General features: G+C 40.2%; 1 protein-coding gene across 41 annotated transcripts in view; it reads right to left on the reverse strand.

Moving 5' to 3' along the window:
* Positions 1-18685, reverse strand: part of LOC107129614 (uncharacterized) — a 487674-nt gene that overhangs the window by 152255 nt on the left and 316734 nt on the right. For 40 of the 41 annotated variants that reach the window (XR_012434191.1, XR_012434179.1, XR_012434199.1 and 37 more), the window contains one exon: positions 17979-18095. Coding sequence is in view for 1 of the 41 variants with exons in the window: in XM_045390555.3 (XP_045246490.2) it covers positions 15716-16696 (981 nt within the window). In the remaining 40 variants the exon portion in view is untranslated. Of the gene's footprint in view, positions 1-15563; positions 16782-17978; positions 18096-18685 lie in introns of those variants that run through there. The other variant, XM_045390555.3, reaches the window with a different exon arrangement.

Consider the following 18685-nt stretch of genomic DNA (forward strand, 5'->3'; position numbering starts at 1 on the left):
CATCACAATGACCCTAGATCATCGCTGTCCTATAGAACTTTCTGCAGTGATGGAAACACTCTATATCTAGGCTTTCCAGCCTGGGTGTCCCGAGCAACATGGAGCTATTAAACATTTGAACAGGGCTATTGTGACAGAGGAACTAAATTTTTACTTTTATCTATTGTCAATCAATTTTACTTTAAACTTAAATAGCCATAGATTTTCAGGGACCACCATGTTGGACAGAATGGCTCTAGAAGGCTAAATTAGTAGAGAACAAACAAACAAACAAACAAACAAAAACCACCACTCGAATCCTGCTTCAAAACCATTTTAAAATCTGGAATGGAAGAATAATTTTGAAACTGGAATTACAATTCAATTATAACCGACCGAACATGCAACGGGCTCTCAAAATCACTGAGACAGTAGCAGGGCGCAATAATCTAAAGATGTCTGTGTTTTAAAGCATTGTGTCATTTGATTTTCCACAAACTGGAATATTTTGCATATAATATTAGGCTCCTTTAAAAAGGCAACCCATCATTGAAAAAAAAAAAAAAATCACGGGAATCAGGCTGTTCTATGAGTATTTTAGGAAGGAAAAGTACAATTGAAAAAATATTCATTTCACTCTGTTGGTATTGCTCGCCCCTAATTTTAAGAATGAGAAGATGATAGAAAAGGCCTTTGTCTAGCACTTTACAATTTGCATTCTTGTACCTTGACAGACATAACAGTGAGTTGAGTTTGTCAGGCGCAAACAGTGTTTTCACACTTCTTATAGAAGTGTGCCTTCATTAGTATTCAACATTTAATTAAGTCATAACACCAGAAAAGATCTGGTAGTGAGTTTCAGCACCCATACTATCCATAGCTAATGACAAAAACAGAGTGCTGGATCTTGAACCTGTAAATAATATTTCAAGCAGAAAATATGGTATTGATATAAAAGGACACAACATGACCCTAGATCATTGCTGTCCAATAGAACTTTCTGCAGTGATGGAAACACTCTATATCTAGGCTTTCCAGCCTGGCTGTCCCGAGCAACATGGAGCTACTAAACATTTGAACAGGGCTATTGTGACAGAGGAACTAAAGAACCCAGGATTCATGATCAAATGGACAACTGAATTGTGGTCCTACAACTCTCTCTCTGCGTACAACTGTGAGGAATTCAATCTTGCTAAACCTCAGTTTGCTAATCTGAAAAATGGGGATAATACTGTAATACTGACTTAATGTTAAGTAAATCCTGGATAGAATGCCCTGCATAAAGCAAGCATATAATAAATGTGTGCTTTACTAGGCACATTATAATAATAATATCGTTTTTAGTTATTGTGAGTTACAAAAACTCTGGGGCAATCACCATTGTTTTTTTTTCCCCCCAGGCTGGAGTGCAATGGTGCGATCTTGGCTCACTGCAACCTCTGCCTCCTGGGTGCAAGAGATACTCCTGCCTCAGCCTCCCACACCATCCCATTTTTAAACCACTCTTGATCATAAATGGACAGATAAAATCCGATTACTCAGGGTTTTTTTTTTTTAACTTCTTTACCACAGGACTAGTGAGAGGCTTTGATGCATTCATTCCCTGATATTCAAGACACTGCTGTCATTAACACAGTAAGAAGGAAATAACCACTTCATTCAACAGTCTTTCCAATTCTTACAAACATGCTATCTTAATTTCCTCAGATGTTGTCAGACATAAGGTTTCTTTTGCAGGAGAGATTAATGAGGCAAGAAGCAGACATAAAGGCATAGACTCTAAAGAATTTTAAGCCGAAGGAAACTTACTTAAAGACCATCTAGTCTAATCCTCTAATTTTGTTTTTTTGGAACCTAGGTCCTGGGAGGGTAAAATTGCTTGCCGTAAATTTCTGAAAATTCTATTCCAGTGCTTTTCCCGTCTTAAAATCTTGCATCAAAAGTTGACATCAAGATATACTTTGGGTTCAGTGGTTCTGTGATCACGATGTCTGTTTCCTGGGGCTTTTAAACTGATGATGGCAATAATTAAATTATAGAAAACTATAATGTATATGCACAAAAACATGCATCACAAGCATCGGCTGCTCTTATTAAGTTTATATTATAAGTGAATGACCCAGATCAATAATTTGGATGAACACATAGAATATAAACTTTGGTAAAAAGCACACACACACACACACAAAGAATACAGAAGGATACACACACACACACACACACACATATATATATAAGAGAAATCTGTTAGATGTTAAAGACAAATTCAAAACTTGTGATTTTATTGTTTCAGTTTCCAAGCAATTGTTTTAGAAATTACACTTATATCCCTCTCTTCTTGTATTCAATGTAAATCTAAAACCACATTTGACGTGCTTTAAAACCAACAGGTTCTTTCCACTAAACAAGCTGATTCTTAAGAAAGTGTAGAATAAAGAAGTCAAAAATTGTTTTCTTACTTGTAAAGCTCCCTAAGGAAAAAGGTTTAAAGAGAATCTTGAAAACCACTGGCTAAAATATATTTCAGATATTATCAATGATATTTTCTTATCTATTTGTCAATGTTTTCCATTTGCTGATTTGATTAAATTCCTGCCCATTCATCTTCTTATGGGAAAACAAAAACTTAAAAGCAGCTTTACATAAAGAAGTGTGTGTGTGTGTGTGTGTGTGTGTGTGTGTGTGTGTGTGTCTGTGTGTTGGTTTTGCTGACAGGCTTTGAGCCTTTCCCCATCTTTATTACCCTGTCTCTGGTAACAGGTTCCAGAGTAGTGTTCAGATCACATTAGAAACCTCATTCTCCTTTCCTGCTATCTATTCCCAAATTTTAAATGCATACTACTTTGGGCCATCATCAGTGAATGATGGAAAGAGTACATGCTTTAAAATCCAACAGACCTTTGAAACCAGCCTTCCCCAACTATTAGCAGAGTAAAATAAATTTTAATTTTCTCTTGTAAAATACATGTATAATGTCATAGGATAATTGGAGAATTAATGAGATAATACATAAAAAACATCCAGTGCAACATATAAAAGATAATACCCCCCAAAATGGCAAATATCATGATCTTCAGCAACAACTGACAAGAGTTGCAATATTTACAACAATGAAAGTTTGAAGAGGAAGAAAACAAAATTCCATCTTTAAGGGGCTTTCAAGCCAAGTGAAGAGGCCCAATCTACTCATCTGGAGATGAGGGGCAGTGCGAAGAAGATAGAGCCACCCACCAAGTACAAGGGGTAGCAGAAAAGAGAAGCGTTCAAGAGGAAGGGGTGGTCACAGTTGGAGAAACTCCCTGGAGCAACCAGAACTTGAACTGTGAACTAAATTGCAAGTCAGGCTTGAATATACACCAGGGAGCAGGAGGGTCATTCCTGGCAGAGATGTAGCTGCAGCCTAAGCTAAAAGATGCGTCTTGTGGGTCTGGGGGAAGCAGGGTAAGTCTTCATGTAGGAATCGTGACGGGCAACTAAGTGCAATTCAGACTGGGTGAGCCTTGAATGTGAAGCTAAGAAGTTCAAGCGTATCCTTCAGTGGCTGGGGAAGCATTGAACATTTCTCAGCAGACAGCACTATATACACAGTGGTCACCGAGAAAGATTCAGTGGCAGGAAAATTTGAAGGTAGGGTGAGAAGAGAGGTGCTGAAGGAGTGGAGACCACAGTTTTAACCTACACAGTGGGCTGGATCCATGTGCTATTTCACTCCGGTTAAATACACTAGACTGGAAATGAAAGGACGTACACAGTATACAAAGCAAATGCTTACTCTTTGTCCACTGAATCAGAGAAAAAAGTGGCAAAGTGATGGTGCAGGCCTTCTTAGGGTTACACAGACAGGGAGGGAGGCACGGCCCAGAGAAGTAGGCTAGGGAGAGGTAGGGGCCAGGAGGAGGACGAGCAAGGTTTGAATCTGTGGTCAATCTCAAAGGATTAAAAGGCCTGTAAGCAGGATTACAAACAGGGATTAAGGTCCTGGTAATGGACAAGGCAGGTTGAGGCCTCAGCAGGGATCAGAGCCCAGCTATAGAAAAGCCTAGGCCAAGAATGGGAGGGCTATAAGAACATATCATAAGAAAGTCTATCTCTATCTGATCCAGCAAAAAGAAAAATTAGACTATATTAAGTTATTCGGGTCTTGCCTTACAATGATGATTCTTCTAGGTGTAAAACGCAAGGGCCAATCAAGGTAGATAGGGAGGTTCTCATCTCCTACACAGCTATATCTTCAGTTTTAGAAGATTCATCTCTTCCATTTCCTGCTACAGCCACTGTGTACCCAAATGGCTTAAGGGCTTGGCGCCTCTGCGTATGAAGCCTGAGTTCTGACTCATAAGTCTTAAAAAGATAGCTAAGGCTGACTCCTTCATCCTGGGCTACAGCTGCAAAGACGACAGACACTTCCCTTTCTTTTGCCGAGCTTACATTCAAATGGGGGAAAGGACAGATTATTTTAAAAGTCAGGCAAACAAATGAAAGATAACGTCAGAGATAGATTTAAAAAGGCAAGAATATAAACGTGATATGCTGGAGAGTATGGGGACAGAGCTGGGCAAGGCTATTTTGGATTGTGTAATCAAGAAGGTGAAATCTGAGCTGAGGGGAAAAGGAGCTCTGGGGACAAACAGCAAGAAGGAGCTTATATTTCTGGAAAAGAAAGAAATCAGTGTTGAAAGAAATTACCATGGAGGGTAATACAACATGAGCACCGATTACACGCCAGGCACTGTGTGCAGTACTTGCATTCATTACGTCCTTCAGCCTCCAAACAAGCCATCAAGTTGTTACTGTTTATACTTGATAGAAGAACACAAATAGGTTTATAAAAGCTAAATAAGCTGCCCAAGGTAAACAGTTAACAAATGGTCACACCAGAGTCCAGGTAAGCTTTGGGCCAGAAGCTTGCAAGATGGCTGGATAAAAAGACGGAGAGCAGGAGCCCAGGCCTGCTGGCATAGGTGATGAGCACTGCATTAAGGGACAGGAGCAGGAGCAGAAGAAACGTATAAGCCTGTGTGATGCTCCAGGGCATTCACAAACAGGACTTGGTGGACTAGACACGGTGAGGGATTAGCTTATAAACCTGAGTGTGTTGCTAACACTTAGAGGAATGGAGAGTTCTAAAGGGGGTCTGGGTTTTAGTGAAAGACACTGAACTTGGGTTTTGATGTGTTGACCTGATGGAATCTAGGTAGACAGGGAACAGCTGGGTAAAGAACTCCCAACAAGTGGGTAGAAATATGAAACTGAAATTCAGAAGAAAGGCTGACCCTTAAGATGTGGATCAGGAGTACCTTGGCCATATGGTGGATCAGTAGCATTTCTGTGTTTTCCTATAAGGTATAGTAGTATCCATGTTGGCTTCAAAAGCATACTCATCTTTCTCCAACCTTCAGGAAACATGCAAGAATTCTCTCTGCCACCATCAACATGACTAGCTCCAGAAACAGACAGGCAGGCAGGCACGCACACGCGCACGCGTGCAGACACACACACACACACACACACACACAGAGTGAATTTAGTTTTAAGTTAATGGCCCTACTACACAGACATATAGCAAAATGACATGTTATTTAGATTCAAATGCTCAGAGTTAAAATGCTATGAAATCATATGGGCTTTGACTTTTTAATGTTATTCAATTGATGTCATTAAAACAGAGGAATTAGTCTTGTAATTATTCCCTTATGAGTTCTGCTGTCTGTCTGAAAAAAAGAAAAAGCACTCATTTCTATCCCCAAACCAACTTATTTGGAGGAAAATTAGATGGGTTAAAGACAGCAAAAACTAAGTTTCAACATGCATGTGGGGAGAGGAAGAAAATGCATGTCAATAATGCAGAATGCCCTGCCAGTCAATCTGAGCTGTGCCTTCCATTTGGATTGTGTAGTCTGGCTGATGCAGCAGTGAGGATGGATCTTTTCTCTCCTGTTTTAGTGTGCTAGCCATTCTTAGCACCCTAACACTTCATTAACATGCTAATGTGTGACAATTATTTTGTGCAAGTACCACCATATCTATTTTTTTAAAAGTCACTATCAACCACAGCCAGAATGCAGGACATAATTGCTAAAAAATGAACCAAAATGCTAACTCATGCCATTACTAATAAGAAAACAAAAAGCTGCTCAAGAGATTTTTTTTCCCCCTTTCTGTCTTATGGTTTTGGCAGGTCAGTCATTCTTTGTGTGATTATCACTGAAAAAAGAATCTAATTTGTCTGGAAGCATAAGCAAACCTTAACGTTAACTCTACCAAGAGAAAGAAAGGCAGAGTTAGACAGTTCTCTCACTGTCTAACTCTGTAATCTTGAGCGAGTCATTCCTTATAATATTAAAACAACAACAACAACAACAACAACAAAAAACTAGTCCCTCACTGATGACTAGTTTTCTTATTTATACAGGTTGAGTACCCCTTATCTGCAATGCTTGGGAGCAGAAGTGTTCCAGATTTGGGATTTTCTTTAGATTTCGGAATATTTGCGTTACCGGTTAAGCATCCCTAATGCAAAAATCCAAAATCCGAAATGCTCCAATGATCATTTCCTTTGAACTTTATGTCAGCATTTAAAGAGTTTCAGGTTTTGGAGTATTTCAGATTTCAAGTTTTAGAATTAGGGATACTCAAAATGTTGGAGTCTCTGACATTATCTTTAAGATCTCTTCTAACATAAATATCTGCAATCAAAGGATATTACTACTTTAACAACGGCTAAACCCTCAATTTTTATTTTAAAATCATTTTATAGGTTGTGTATATTATTTGTCTTCATCTTCTATTGGCTTCAAGTATGAACAAGAACACCTGTACCTCTATGGAGAATCATTGAACTCTAATAAGCTACATGAAAGATGCTGAGAAAAATGGAGAGACAGTAAAAGCTCCTAGATGGAATAACTTACCAAAAATATGTTAGTTCTTCAATTTTGATTTACAAATTCAATAACTTACCAAAAATATGTTAGTTCTTTAATTTTGATTTATAAATTCAATAACATTCCAATCAAAATTCAGTTATAGTTTGAAAAACTCATTCGATTGCATTTATTTCAAAATTCATATACAGCCAAACACAGTAGCTCACGCCTGTAATCCCAGCACTTTGGGAGGCCAAGACAGGCAGATCACTTGAGGTCAGGAGTTCAAGACCAGCCCGGCCAATACAGTGAAACCCCGTCTCTACTAAAAATACAAAAATTAGCCAGGCATAGTGGCATGCACCTGTAGTCCCAGCTACTCAGGAAGTTGAGGCAGAAGAATTACTTGAACCAGGGAGGCAAAGGTTGCGGTGAGCCAAGATCACACTACTGCACTCCAGCCTGGGCGAAAAGTGAGACTCAGTCTCAAAAAAGAAAAAAATATATCATATAGAAAAGAAAAGTTCACAGATACCTAAATCCACTATGAAAAAGAACAACAATAAGCAGGACTTACTCTACCAGATAGTAAAATATACTACCAAGCCATAGTAACAAAACAGCATAAACTTCAGTGAAAGAACAGAAAGACCAATGGAGCATATCGGAGAGCTGAAGGGCAACACCAGCCTAAATAAACAGAATCACCATGTGAAAAATTAATGGATTGCTACCTACCACCACATACACATGTGGACTTCAGATAGATTAAAGTCCTAATTGTGAAAGATAAAACTACAAAACTGATATTAATAGATAATTTTTCTGTCAGAAGAAGAGGGAATATTTTACAAAGCCCCCAGAGTAAAATATTGATAAACAAAATTACATCAAAATTAAAGACTTCCGTTCAATAAAAAGTATAAGACACAAAAGTTAACAAACAGGACAGGCTAGGAGAATACATGTAATGTCTAAAACCAGACAGGGACTATCTGGACTATACAAAGAATGCCTATAAATCAATAGGAAAAGTAAAAAATTTCCAGTAGATAAATGTGCAATGAATTTGAAGGGGAATTTACAGATGAGAAAAATCAAAAAAAAAAAAAAAAAAACAAGCCCATGAAGACATAATCAAATCCATCAATAGTCAGATAAAAACAAAACAAAACAAAAAATATATCATTTTACACTCACTAGACAGAAATAGGGAAAATTAGAAAGCTTAATAATGCTAAGTACTGGCGGGAATGTGGGAATAAGCATTCATACTGCTGGTGGGTGCTTTGACTGGTGAATCATTCCAGAGGTAACCAGTGTACTTTTTGAAATTATACTATATACAGTATCTGAGCTGGGTACATAGCCCTCTGGCTCAGCAAGTCTACTATTAGGCTACAGCCCAAATAAATTCCCCTTGGTACTTTCCAGTAAGGGATATATCTGAGGATGTTCACAGTAGTGTTCATGGTGAAGTGAGATGGAGACAATATAGGTGTCCATCCCTGAGAGAGAACAGAAGTAAAATGTATTCTAGGCGCACTTCAACAACTATGGGCATTTGGATGCAATGGATTAGAGGTACACATAGCACTATCCATGGATCTTAAAACAGAATACTGAGTGGAGAAAATACAAAGAAACAAAATGAGATATATAACTCACATTCACATGAATTAAAATGCAGTTACAATAAATTCCAAATATGAAATGATGTGAATTCTGTAAGAACACATCCACTGACAAGTGCATGCATTTTGCACGACTGAGTTCTCAAATGACTAGGAATGAGGATGAAGAAGAATGTACACCTGCCAGCATGTACTCATACGCAAATAAGTAGAGACCTATGAGATTGTGTGTCTGTGTGTATAGATCTATGTATCAAACAAGAGTTTTACAAAATACACATATTCTTATTCCATATAATGCACTCTGTTTACACTTTGTTTCCTTTTTTATTTTTTAATACTGATCTCTGTCCACAAAATTCATTGCATAACCTAGCAATGCATTACAACTTTACTTTTTAAAACACTGATGTAGACAATAATAAAGGCATTACGGTGAGTTCCTGGAAGAATAATAATAACAGTGCCACAAAACTAAGAATTGTAAGCAAGAGCCCGAGCACAGGCAGCCGACTTGAGAAAAAAACTCTCCCTTGTGCTCCTTCTCCCAAAGATTCACATTCTCAGGGAATTACCAGGAGTCTGGGTCGGCTCCTCATCACGTGATTCTGACCTCAACAGCACTTCCGGATGGTGAACTTTTCACCCCTACTTCAGCCCTGGCCTGTCAGACTGAGGCCAGAACTAAAGCAGGAAATGATATGCTACTTGCTTAAGCAGAAGGGATATTTTAAAACATAAAGGAACATTTCTAAGCATTCCTTAAACACATTCAAACGGGAGGTAAATATATAAAAATATGATCCCTCTCCTTTGAAATGGAAACTTGGAAGATACAAAAAAGGCAGAAACGCTAAGGAACAAAATAATAAAATAGAAAAAACTTGAAAACAGGAGTAGGTCACCCAGATTTCAAGGGAGCAGGAAGCTAAACGTGTGTAGGAGGAGATGCTGTATAAGATAGAAAAGTCAATGGGCTGTTTCCAATTTTCAGTTCAATAAATAAAAATTAAAAGCAAACAAAACTTTCTATTCTAAATGAACCGAATATCGTCTTATGAGGGCAGCTTTAGGTCCTCTTCCTACCAGAAGCTCTTACCAGAAGACATTTCTTGGCCAGTACAGAACATAGCAAATTTTAAGTATTTAAACAGTACTATACACTTCTGAGCTAAACAGGGGTAGATGCTTCTGGGCCAACTGAGGTACAGCAAAAAGTGGGGTGCAGAACTCTGTTTCTACCTTTGTAGCTGTGCCCAAGTGGAGAAATGAGAAGGAGTGACCAGTTTTAGATGCAGAGAGTACCAGGTCTGCAAGCGGAGGGAGGCAGCAGCCCTGGACACGATGTTCCCTGAAGGGCAGCTTTTGTACAGGGATACTCAAGAGCCAGCTGTATCAGCCTGGGTTTGAAACAGGCATCTACCTAGGGCTATCATCAACTGTTTGTAAAACAGAATTAAGTTGGAAGAAGTTATATAAAAGAAAACAAACAAAAAACAAAAAAGAACTACATTTCCTAGAATCTATATAACAAAAGGCAGAAGAAATATTATCTGTACATAGAGAGGAGTAGCTTTTGGTCTATAGGCTAGGAAAAAAAGGTGCAGATAAAGTAGGTGACCAGGGTGCAAAACAAGCAGGCCATGACAGGTGTAGTAAGAAAGGAAGGGCTACAGCAACCATGAAGTTGTTTTAGCATATTTACCATTTAGTGGTCCTGAAATGACAGGTGTCCACAAAGTACACATGCTATGTTCAAGATAATGGCCAGCTCTTTTCAATTTTTGATGAAAACATAGCAAGAGAACAGTTATTCCAAAAGCCATCATTTATTGAAAAGGCTCTTGACCATACACAATTGCTAATCCTTGTGCCAACTCTGCAAGGTAAGTGACAGCACCTTTTACAAATGAAGAAACAGACCATCATCGATGCTAAGAAAGGTCCTCAGAGTTGCATAGGAATAAGAGGCAGAGCCAAGATTCGAGCCTAAGGGTTTCTGATTTCAAAATATCTTTCTGTTCAGCATACTGACACTCAAAAAGTATATATAGGAGAAAACTGATTAAGCAAGACATCAAAAAGAATTTCCTCCACTTAAAAACACTAAAATGGGTTAACCATTGAAGGTGTAAACTAACAATGTCAATTTCCTGGTTTTAATAATGGTACTGTAGATATTAAAGATAGTATCATTGGGGAAGCTGGGTGAAGGGTACATGAGAACTCTGTATAAGTTTTGCACCTCCTTGCGGCCTAAGAGTCCTTTAAACTTACAAGTGTCTTTTAAAATAAGGGAACAGACTTTTCGGAAAGTTATACAGCATCTTTCTCCTTTGGATACTTTTTTTTTTTTTAAAGCTAATTCTCAGTTGTCTGCAGTAACCTAAATATTGCAAGAAATAAAATGATATTGAATCCCTTCAACTCTCAATTTTAATAAACTTTATTAAGTGCATATTAATGAAGTACATGGTACTGTACAATTTCATCTATATAAATTTGTGTGCTCCCACATTCAAAGTTTTCTCATTTTTGTCTTTGTCTACCATGCTGACATACAGGAACCAAGGAAATACAGCTACCGGTGATATGTACATTGAACATCATGAAACTGAAATGCCTACCTGACATTAAAAGAACATTTGATAAGAAAATTTACATTTTTATCCTAAGAATTACTACTTTTTTTTTTTAGTAAATATGACAATTTTGAAATAGCAATCATTTATTGAATGTTTTCTATCTGTCACTAAATTCACTTATAATCAGCACTACAGAGGAAAAAGGGATCTTCTTGTTTTATAAGGAAAGATAGACTCTTAAAAAGATTACTTTGCCAAAGTCATGCCACTATTAAGTGGCAAAATAAGGATTCAAACTCAGATCTCTAAACATGACACACTTTCCACTATCTCCGCCCCTGCACACTTTCATTCCTACAGTTAAAAGGCATCTATTATATCCTTTACCAACCAAATCTTCACGGCAAAATATCCATTCTAAGTACATTTACACATTTTTTTTTTAAATTCTCAATATTCATTCCTGGCTCCTATTTAAAGTTAAAGTTTGTTACTGAAGCTGAAGAAAAATCTTACAAGAATGAAAGAAATGCAAGTGATATTCCAAGTAACAATATGTGCATGCTCCAGTGGGAAACATGAGAAAAGCATCTGCCAAATTCATTTTGGCCCCATTTGATACTATCTCACTGATCTGGGTCCAACTTACATTTGTTTCTTTCTTTCTTTCCCTCCCCCATTTCCTCCTTGTTCCAGAAGCATATAAAAACCATAGCAAAGAAGCTAGAGAGAATTTCCAAGAATACACTGAAAACACTGTCAAATAAGAGAATGGCTATCTAGTCCAAGCGTAACTTCATTTGAATTAAGAAAAATCTAAAACGCTAAAACAAATCTTTCTGGAATCAGAAAAAAAAAAAAAAAGAAAGAAACAACATTATCTAAATATTGATTATAAAAACCAATAGGTTTGTAGGGAGAAATTCTCAAAAGAACTAATTAAATATGCCTTTTAATCTGTACTTACGCACAGGGCACTATAATTTAGTATGAGTCAGCCTTCAAGCCGGATGTACTTTTTAATTCAAACTTATATTTAAAATCTTTAATTATGTTTAATTCTACTTCTAGCTTTTGTTCCCCTGCACTGATCCCTATCTGTTCAACCCTGATGCAAATGAATCTCTGATTTCTGATACTTACAGCGAAACACATCATTTTTGAAGATCCATAAACTTTACGATACTGTTCTTGACTTCTATCTGCATTTGAAATCTTTAAAGTCTAATCTATGTAACCGGTATTTTCTTTTTTAAAAGAAACAGTTGGTTCTCAATCAGTCAAGCTTTTAAAAAATCAAAGTAAAATGGCTAATTGACTTATACTTTTAAAATCATCTAGGCATTTTCCCCTTACGGTGATATTTTATAGCATCCCTATTTCTTTCCTTCCAACTTCTTGGTGAATTAAGGGACAGTACCATAGTAGTACAAGAGTAAAGAAAAAATAACTTTATAAAAAGTCAAACATGGCTCGGCGTGGGGGCTCATGCCTGTAATGCTAGCACTTTGGGAGGCCAAGGTGGGCGGATCACCTGAGGTCAGGAGTTCGAGACCAGCCTGACCAACATGGAGAAACACTGTCTCTACTAAAAATACAAAATTAGCTGGGCGTGATGGTACATGCCTGTAATCCCAGCTACTAGGGAGGCTGAGGCAGGAGAATTGCTTGAACCTGGGAGGCGGAGGTTGTGGTGAGCCGAGATCGCGCCATTGTACTCTAGCCTGAGCAACAAGAGCAAAACTCCGTCTCAAAAATAAAATAAAATAAAATAAAAATAAAAAGTCAAACACATAGGCTAAAAAATCCATCTTTTCCTTCTAACTAGATATCAACTAACAAACAATATTAGTGAATATTTTCATTCTTGTATTTAGGGGATTAATAATGAAGTCTTGCCTATAAGTCTCCCCCCATCCCACTCCCGACAAAAAGATGAGACTAAATAACTGTGTCAGGCATTGTATTAACCTAGGAAATACCACAGGAATATTTTGGTACTCTATCTAACAGGTTCACACTCTAATGGAGGAGATAAGGTTAATAGACAATGATGATTCAGTGTGATGAGGGACGCTACAAGGAAAGAGTGCCTGAGAAATATACAGGAGGGACTGATATGGTTTGGGTGTGTTCCCACCCAAACCTCGTCTTGAATTGTAGCTCCCACAATTCCCATGTGTTATGAGAGAGAGCCAGTGGGAGATAATTGAACCATGGGGACAGTTTCCCCCATACTGTTCTCATGATAGTGATAAGTCTCACAAGATCTGATGGTTTTTATACAGGGAAACCGCTTTTGCTTGGCTCTCTCATTCTCTCTTGAAACTGTCAGGTAAGAAGTCTCACCATGATTGTGAGGTCTCCCCAGCCATATGGACCTGTCCACCAAGCCTCTTTTTCTTTATAAATTACACAGTCTCAGGTATGTCTTTATCAACAGTGTGAAAACGGACTAATACAGGGACATTTAACACAACCTGGAGAAAGGATTTCAGGGTGTTCAGAAGAATTCCCCAAAAGAAGTGGTGTCCAAGAGAGACTAGGAAATAAGTAACCACTTTGCATCCACTAGGACGGCTATATTTAAAAAGATTGACAATAACCAGTAACGGGAAGGATATAGAGAAATTGGAAACCTCATACATTGCTGGTGAGAAGGTAAAAGGGTACAGCCACTTGGGAAGACAGTTTGGCAGTTCCTCAGAATGTTAGGCATAGAATTACCCTATGACCCAGAAATGTCACTCCTAAATATATATCCAAAAGGACTGAAAACATACATCCACATAAAAACTTGTACATGAATGTTCATAGCAGCATTATTCTAAACAGTCAAAAAGTAGAAACATTTCAAATGTCTCTCAATTAATGAATCAATAAACAAAATGTGCTCCATTCCAAAATGGAATATTATTCAGTCATAAAAAAGAACAAAATAGCAATTCATGCTACCACATGTATGAACATAGACAAACCTTAAAAACTTATGCTAAGTGAAAAAAGTCAGATACAAAAAGGTTATCAATTGTATGATACCATTTACATAAAATGTCCAAAATAGGCAAATCCTCAGAAACAGAAAGTAGATTAGCGTTTTCCAGGGACTGAGAAGAGGAAAATGGGGAGCACCTACTAATGGGCATGGGTTTCTCACTGAGGTGATGAAACAAATCAGAAATTAGATCATGGAATTTTAGATCATGAAGAGTCATGCAATTCTGTGAATATACTAAAAACCACTGAATTCTACATGTGAAAATATTTGTGTAGCATATAAATAATCTCTTAAAAAAGAAAAAAATAATAGTGAATATTTGAAAATACTGAACAAAGGAATCAAAAGGAAGAAAAAGAAGGGGGAAGTGACAAAAACAATAGCTGATAAGGAGAAAGGAGAAACTGAGGTGGGTTCCAGCACAAGAAGACACAGGTTCCAGAGCAGGAAGAGGAGGTAGGTCTCAGAGCAGGAAGCAGGAGGAAGATCCCAGAGCAGGAAGCGGGAGGAAGATCCCAGAGCAGGAGGGAGGAGGCAGGTTCCAGAGCAGGAAGAGGAGGTAGGTCTCAGAGCAGGAAGCGGGAGGCAGGTTCCAGAGCAGAAAGCGGGAGGAAGATCCCAGAGCAGGAGGGAGGAGGCAGGTTCCAGAGCAGGAAGAGGAGGTAGGTCTCAGAGCAGGAAGCGGGAGGAAGATCCCAGAGCAGGAGGGAGGAGGCAGGTTCCAGAGCAGGAAGAGGAGGTAGGTCTCAGAGCAGGAAGCGGGAGGCAGGTTCCAGAGCAGGAAGCGGGAGGAAGATCCCAGAGCAGGAGGGAGGAGGCAGGTTCCAGAGCAGGAAGAGAAGGTAGGTCTCAGAGCAGGAAGCGGGAGGCAGGTTCCAGAGCAGGAAGAGGAGGTAGGTCTCAGAGCAGGAAGCGGGAGGCAGGTTCCAGAGCAGGAAGAGGAGGTAGATCTCAGAGCAGGAAGCGGGAGGCAGGTTCCAGAGCAGGAAGCGGGAGGCAGGTTCCAGAGCAGGAAGGAGGAGGCAGGTTCCAGAGCAGGAAGGAGGAGGCAGGTTCCAGAACCGAAAGGAGAAGGCAGATTCCAGAGTAGTAAAGAGGAGGCAGGTTCCAGAGCAGGAAGGAAGAGGCAGATCCCAGAGTAGGAAGGAGGTGGCGGGTCCCAGAGCAGGAAGGAGGAGGTAGGTTTCAGCACAGGAAAGAGGAGGCGGGTTCTAAAGCAGAAAGAAGGAGGCAGATCCCAGAGCAGTAAAGAGGAGGCGGGTTCCAGAGCAGAAAGGAGGAGGCGGATCCAGAGCAAGAAGGAGGAGGCAGATCCCAGAGTGGTAAAGAGGAGACAGGTACCAGAGCAGTGAGGAAGAGGTAGGTTCCAGAGGAGGAAGGAGGAGAAGGAGACTGTCTATGGCCATACCACCCTGAACACACCCGATCTCATCTGATCTCAGAAGCTAAGCAGGGTCAGGCCTGGTTAGTACTTGGATGGGAGGAAGGAGGAGACAAGCTCCAGAGCAAGAAGACGGAGTTGGTTCCAGAGTAGGAAGGAGGAGGCAGATCCCAGAGTAGTAGAGGAGGCAGGTTCCAGAGCAGGTGGGAGGTAGTTTCCAAAGCAGGAAGGAGCAGGCAGATCCCAGTGCAGGAAGGACGGGGAGGTAGATCTCAGAGCAGGAAGGAGAAGACAGGTTCCAGAGCAGAAAAGAAGAGGCAGGTTCCAGAGCAAGAAGAGGGAGTTGGTTCCAGAGCAGAAACATGAAGATGGGTTTTGGCAATCTCAGAGCAGGAGGAAGAAGGCAGTTCCCAGCTCAGGAAGGAGGAGGCAGGGTCCAGGGCAGGAAGAAGGAAGAAAGAGGAGGCAGTTTTCAGAGCAGGAAGGAGGAGGCAGATCCCAGTGCCAGAAGGAGGAGGCAGATTCCAGGTCAGGAGGAAGTAGGTGGCTCCAGAACAGTAATACGGAGGTGAGTTTTGGCACTTCCAGAGCAGGAAGGAGGAGGCAGGTTCCAGGGCAAGATGAAGGAGGAGGCAGGTTCCAGGGCAGGAAGGAGGAGAAAGCAGATTCCAGAGCAGGAAGGAGGCGGCAGATCCCAGAGCAAGATGAAGGAGAAGGCAGGTTCCACAGCAGGAAGGAGGAGGCAGACCCCAGTGCAGGAAGGAGGAGAAGGCAGGTTCCAGAGCAGGGAGGAGGAGATGGGTTCCGGAGGAGGAGATGGGTTCCAGAGCAGGAAGGAGGAGGCTGGTTCCAGAGCAGGAAGGAGGAAGCAAATCCCAGTACAAGATGAAAGAGAAGGCAGGTTCCAGAGCAAGAAAAGGGAGGTGGTTCCAGAGCAGGAACGTGGAGGTGGGTTTTGGAAGTTTCCGAGCAGGAAGGAGGAGAAGGCAGTTTCCAGAGCAGGAAGGAGGAGGCAGGCTGCAGAACAGGAAGAAGGAGGTGGTTCCGAAGCCGGAGGAAGGAGGTGGGTTTCCGCAGTTTCGGAGCAGGAAGAAGGAGGTGGTTCTGGAGCAGGGAGAAGGAGGTGGTTCCAGAGCAGAAGAAGGAGCTAAGTGGGACTGGGATGTGGTTTGCCTTTCACTAGTGACAAAGCACTGAAAGTGAGTACAGGTTAATTGTGCAGGCCTGGAGGCAAAATTTGAGGGAGTTGACATCTGAAGCTTCTTTTCTGACTGGCAGTAACTGGCAACTTGGAGGGGTAGGAAATTCGAGGTGAATGCAGGATGTTAAGAACAACCTCTGAAGAACAGGAGACACAGACTGATGAGAAAATAAGCCAGTTATTGGAAGTTGCCCCCCATTTAAAAACAACGACGACATCCATGTTTAACAGTGTAAAATAATTTACTTAACCATAAAATGAATAGGAGCATCTCAGAAGAGGTTTTCTCCACTATCCGGTCTCCTGGCTGCGGGCAGCAGGCTTACCACCTACTGGTTTTTACAGAAAAATTTGCATCTTTTTCAATACTCTCTTATTCTGTTCACCAACTGCTCCAGTCCTGCAGCAGGTTGTTTCTTAGTTTATTTGTTTTCCCAAAATTTTAAGATTATTTCAACAACTGGGTACTGTAGATATAAAAAATGGATATGAGGCCAGGTGTGGTGGTTCATACCTGTAATCCCAGCAATTTGGGAGATTGAGGCAGGAGCTTGAGACCAGTCTGGACAACAGGCTGAGAACCCTGTCTCTAGTTTTTAAAAAATGAAAACAACTTAGCTCGATGTGGCGGCATGTTCCTGCAATCCCAGCTACTTGAGAGGCTGAGGCGGGAGGGTCACTAGAGCCTAGGAGTTTAAGGCTGTGGTGAGCTAGGATTGTGTCACTGCATTGCAGCCTGAGTATCAGAGTGAGACCCTGTCTCCAAAAAATAAAATTTAAAAAAAAATGGATTTGATGATGCTTATTATAAAGCTTTCCATAACCATAACAGGAAACAAGCTTTTCTCCTTACTCATTTTATCTTATTTTTCTCTTTTTTCTTTTTTGAAAGAAGTCTCGTTCTTGTTCCCAAGAACAAGGCTTGAGTGCAATGGCTTGATCTCGGCTCACTGCAACCTCCACTTCCTGGGTTCAAACAATTCTCCTGCCTCTACCTCCCAAGTAGCTGGGATTAAGGCACCTGCCACCACACCTGGCTAATTTTTGTATTTTTTAGTAGAGACAGGGTTTCACCACGTTGGCCAGGCTGGTCTCGAACTCCTGACCTCAGATAATCCACCCGCCTTGGCCTCCCAAAGTGCTGGGATTACAGGTGTGTGCCACCATGCCTGGCCATTTTTCTCTGTTTCTATTAGTATTTCATAATTTTTTCAACATCAAGAAACCAGGATTCTATTTGATATGTTCTAGTTAATAAGACATGTTAATGATCTTTATTTTCTATGCTTTAGTAATGAGCAATTCATACTTAAATGAATAAAATTAGCTTTTACCTTCAGTTGGTAAAGTTGACCTCAAGTCTGAGCTGAAGATTTTCTCAGAAACTTTCAAATCAAGATCTAGATCTCCACAGATAAGAATAATGGAGTGACTCCACCAGCAGATTTTACCTACAGAAAAAGCAATGATTTATTAGAACTTTGTGTGAAGGAGAGATATTGCATAGTTATTATTGAATCATGTAAACATACCAAGTCTCCAAATAGTACTAAAGTTTTTTATTTCTACTCATTAGGCAAATACACACCAGTTAACATTTTTTGAAAGCTTCCTATATTGCTGGTATTTTTTCCCATGTAACCACATTTGTTTCTTTTTTTTTTTTGAGACGAAGTCTCGCTCTCTGGCCCAGGCTGCAGTGCAGTGGTATGACCTCTGCTCACTGCAACCTCCTTCTCCCGGATTCAAGTGATTCTCCTGTCTCAGCCTCCTGAGTAGCTGGGACTACAGGCATGCACCACCATGCCCAGTTAATTTTTGTATTTTTAATAGAGATAGGGTTTTGCCACGTTGGTCAGGCTAGTCTCAAACTCCTGACCTCAAGTGATCTGCCCGCCTCGGCCTGCCAAAGTGCAGGGATTACAAGCATGAGACACCGTGCCTGGCCCATAGTTGTTTCTTATCATTGATGTCATTTTCCAGATGAAGAAAATGGAACACAGCTAGCAAATGACAGTCACGATTTGTACCCAAGGATTCT

Source organism: Macaca fascicularis, chromosome 4, assembly GCF_037993035.2.
Source record: "Macaca fascicularis isolate 582-1 chromosome 4, T2T-MFA8v1.1".
Classification (NCBI taxonomy): Eukaryota; Metazoa; Chordata; class Mammalia; order Primates; family Cercopithecidae; genus Macaca; species Macaca fascicularis.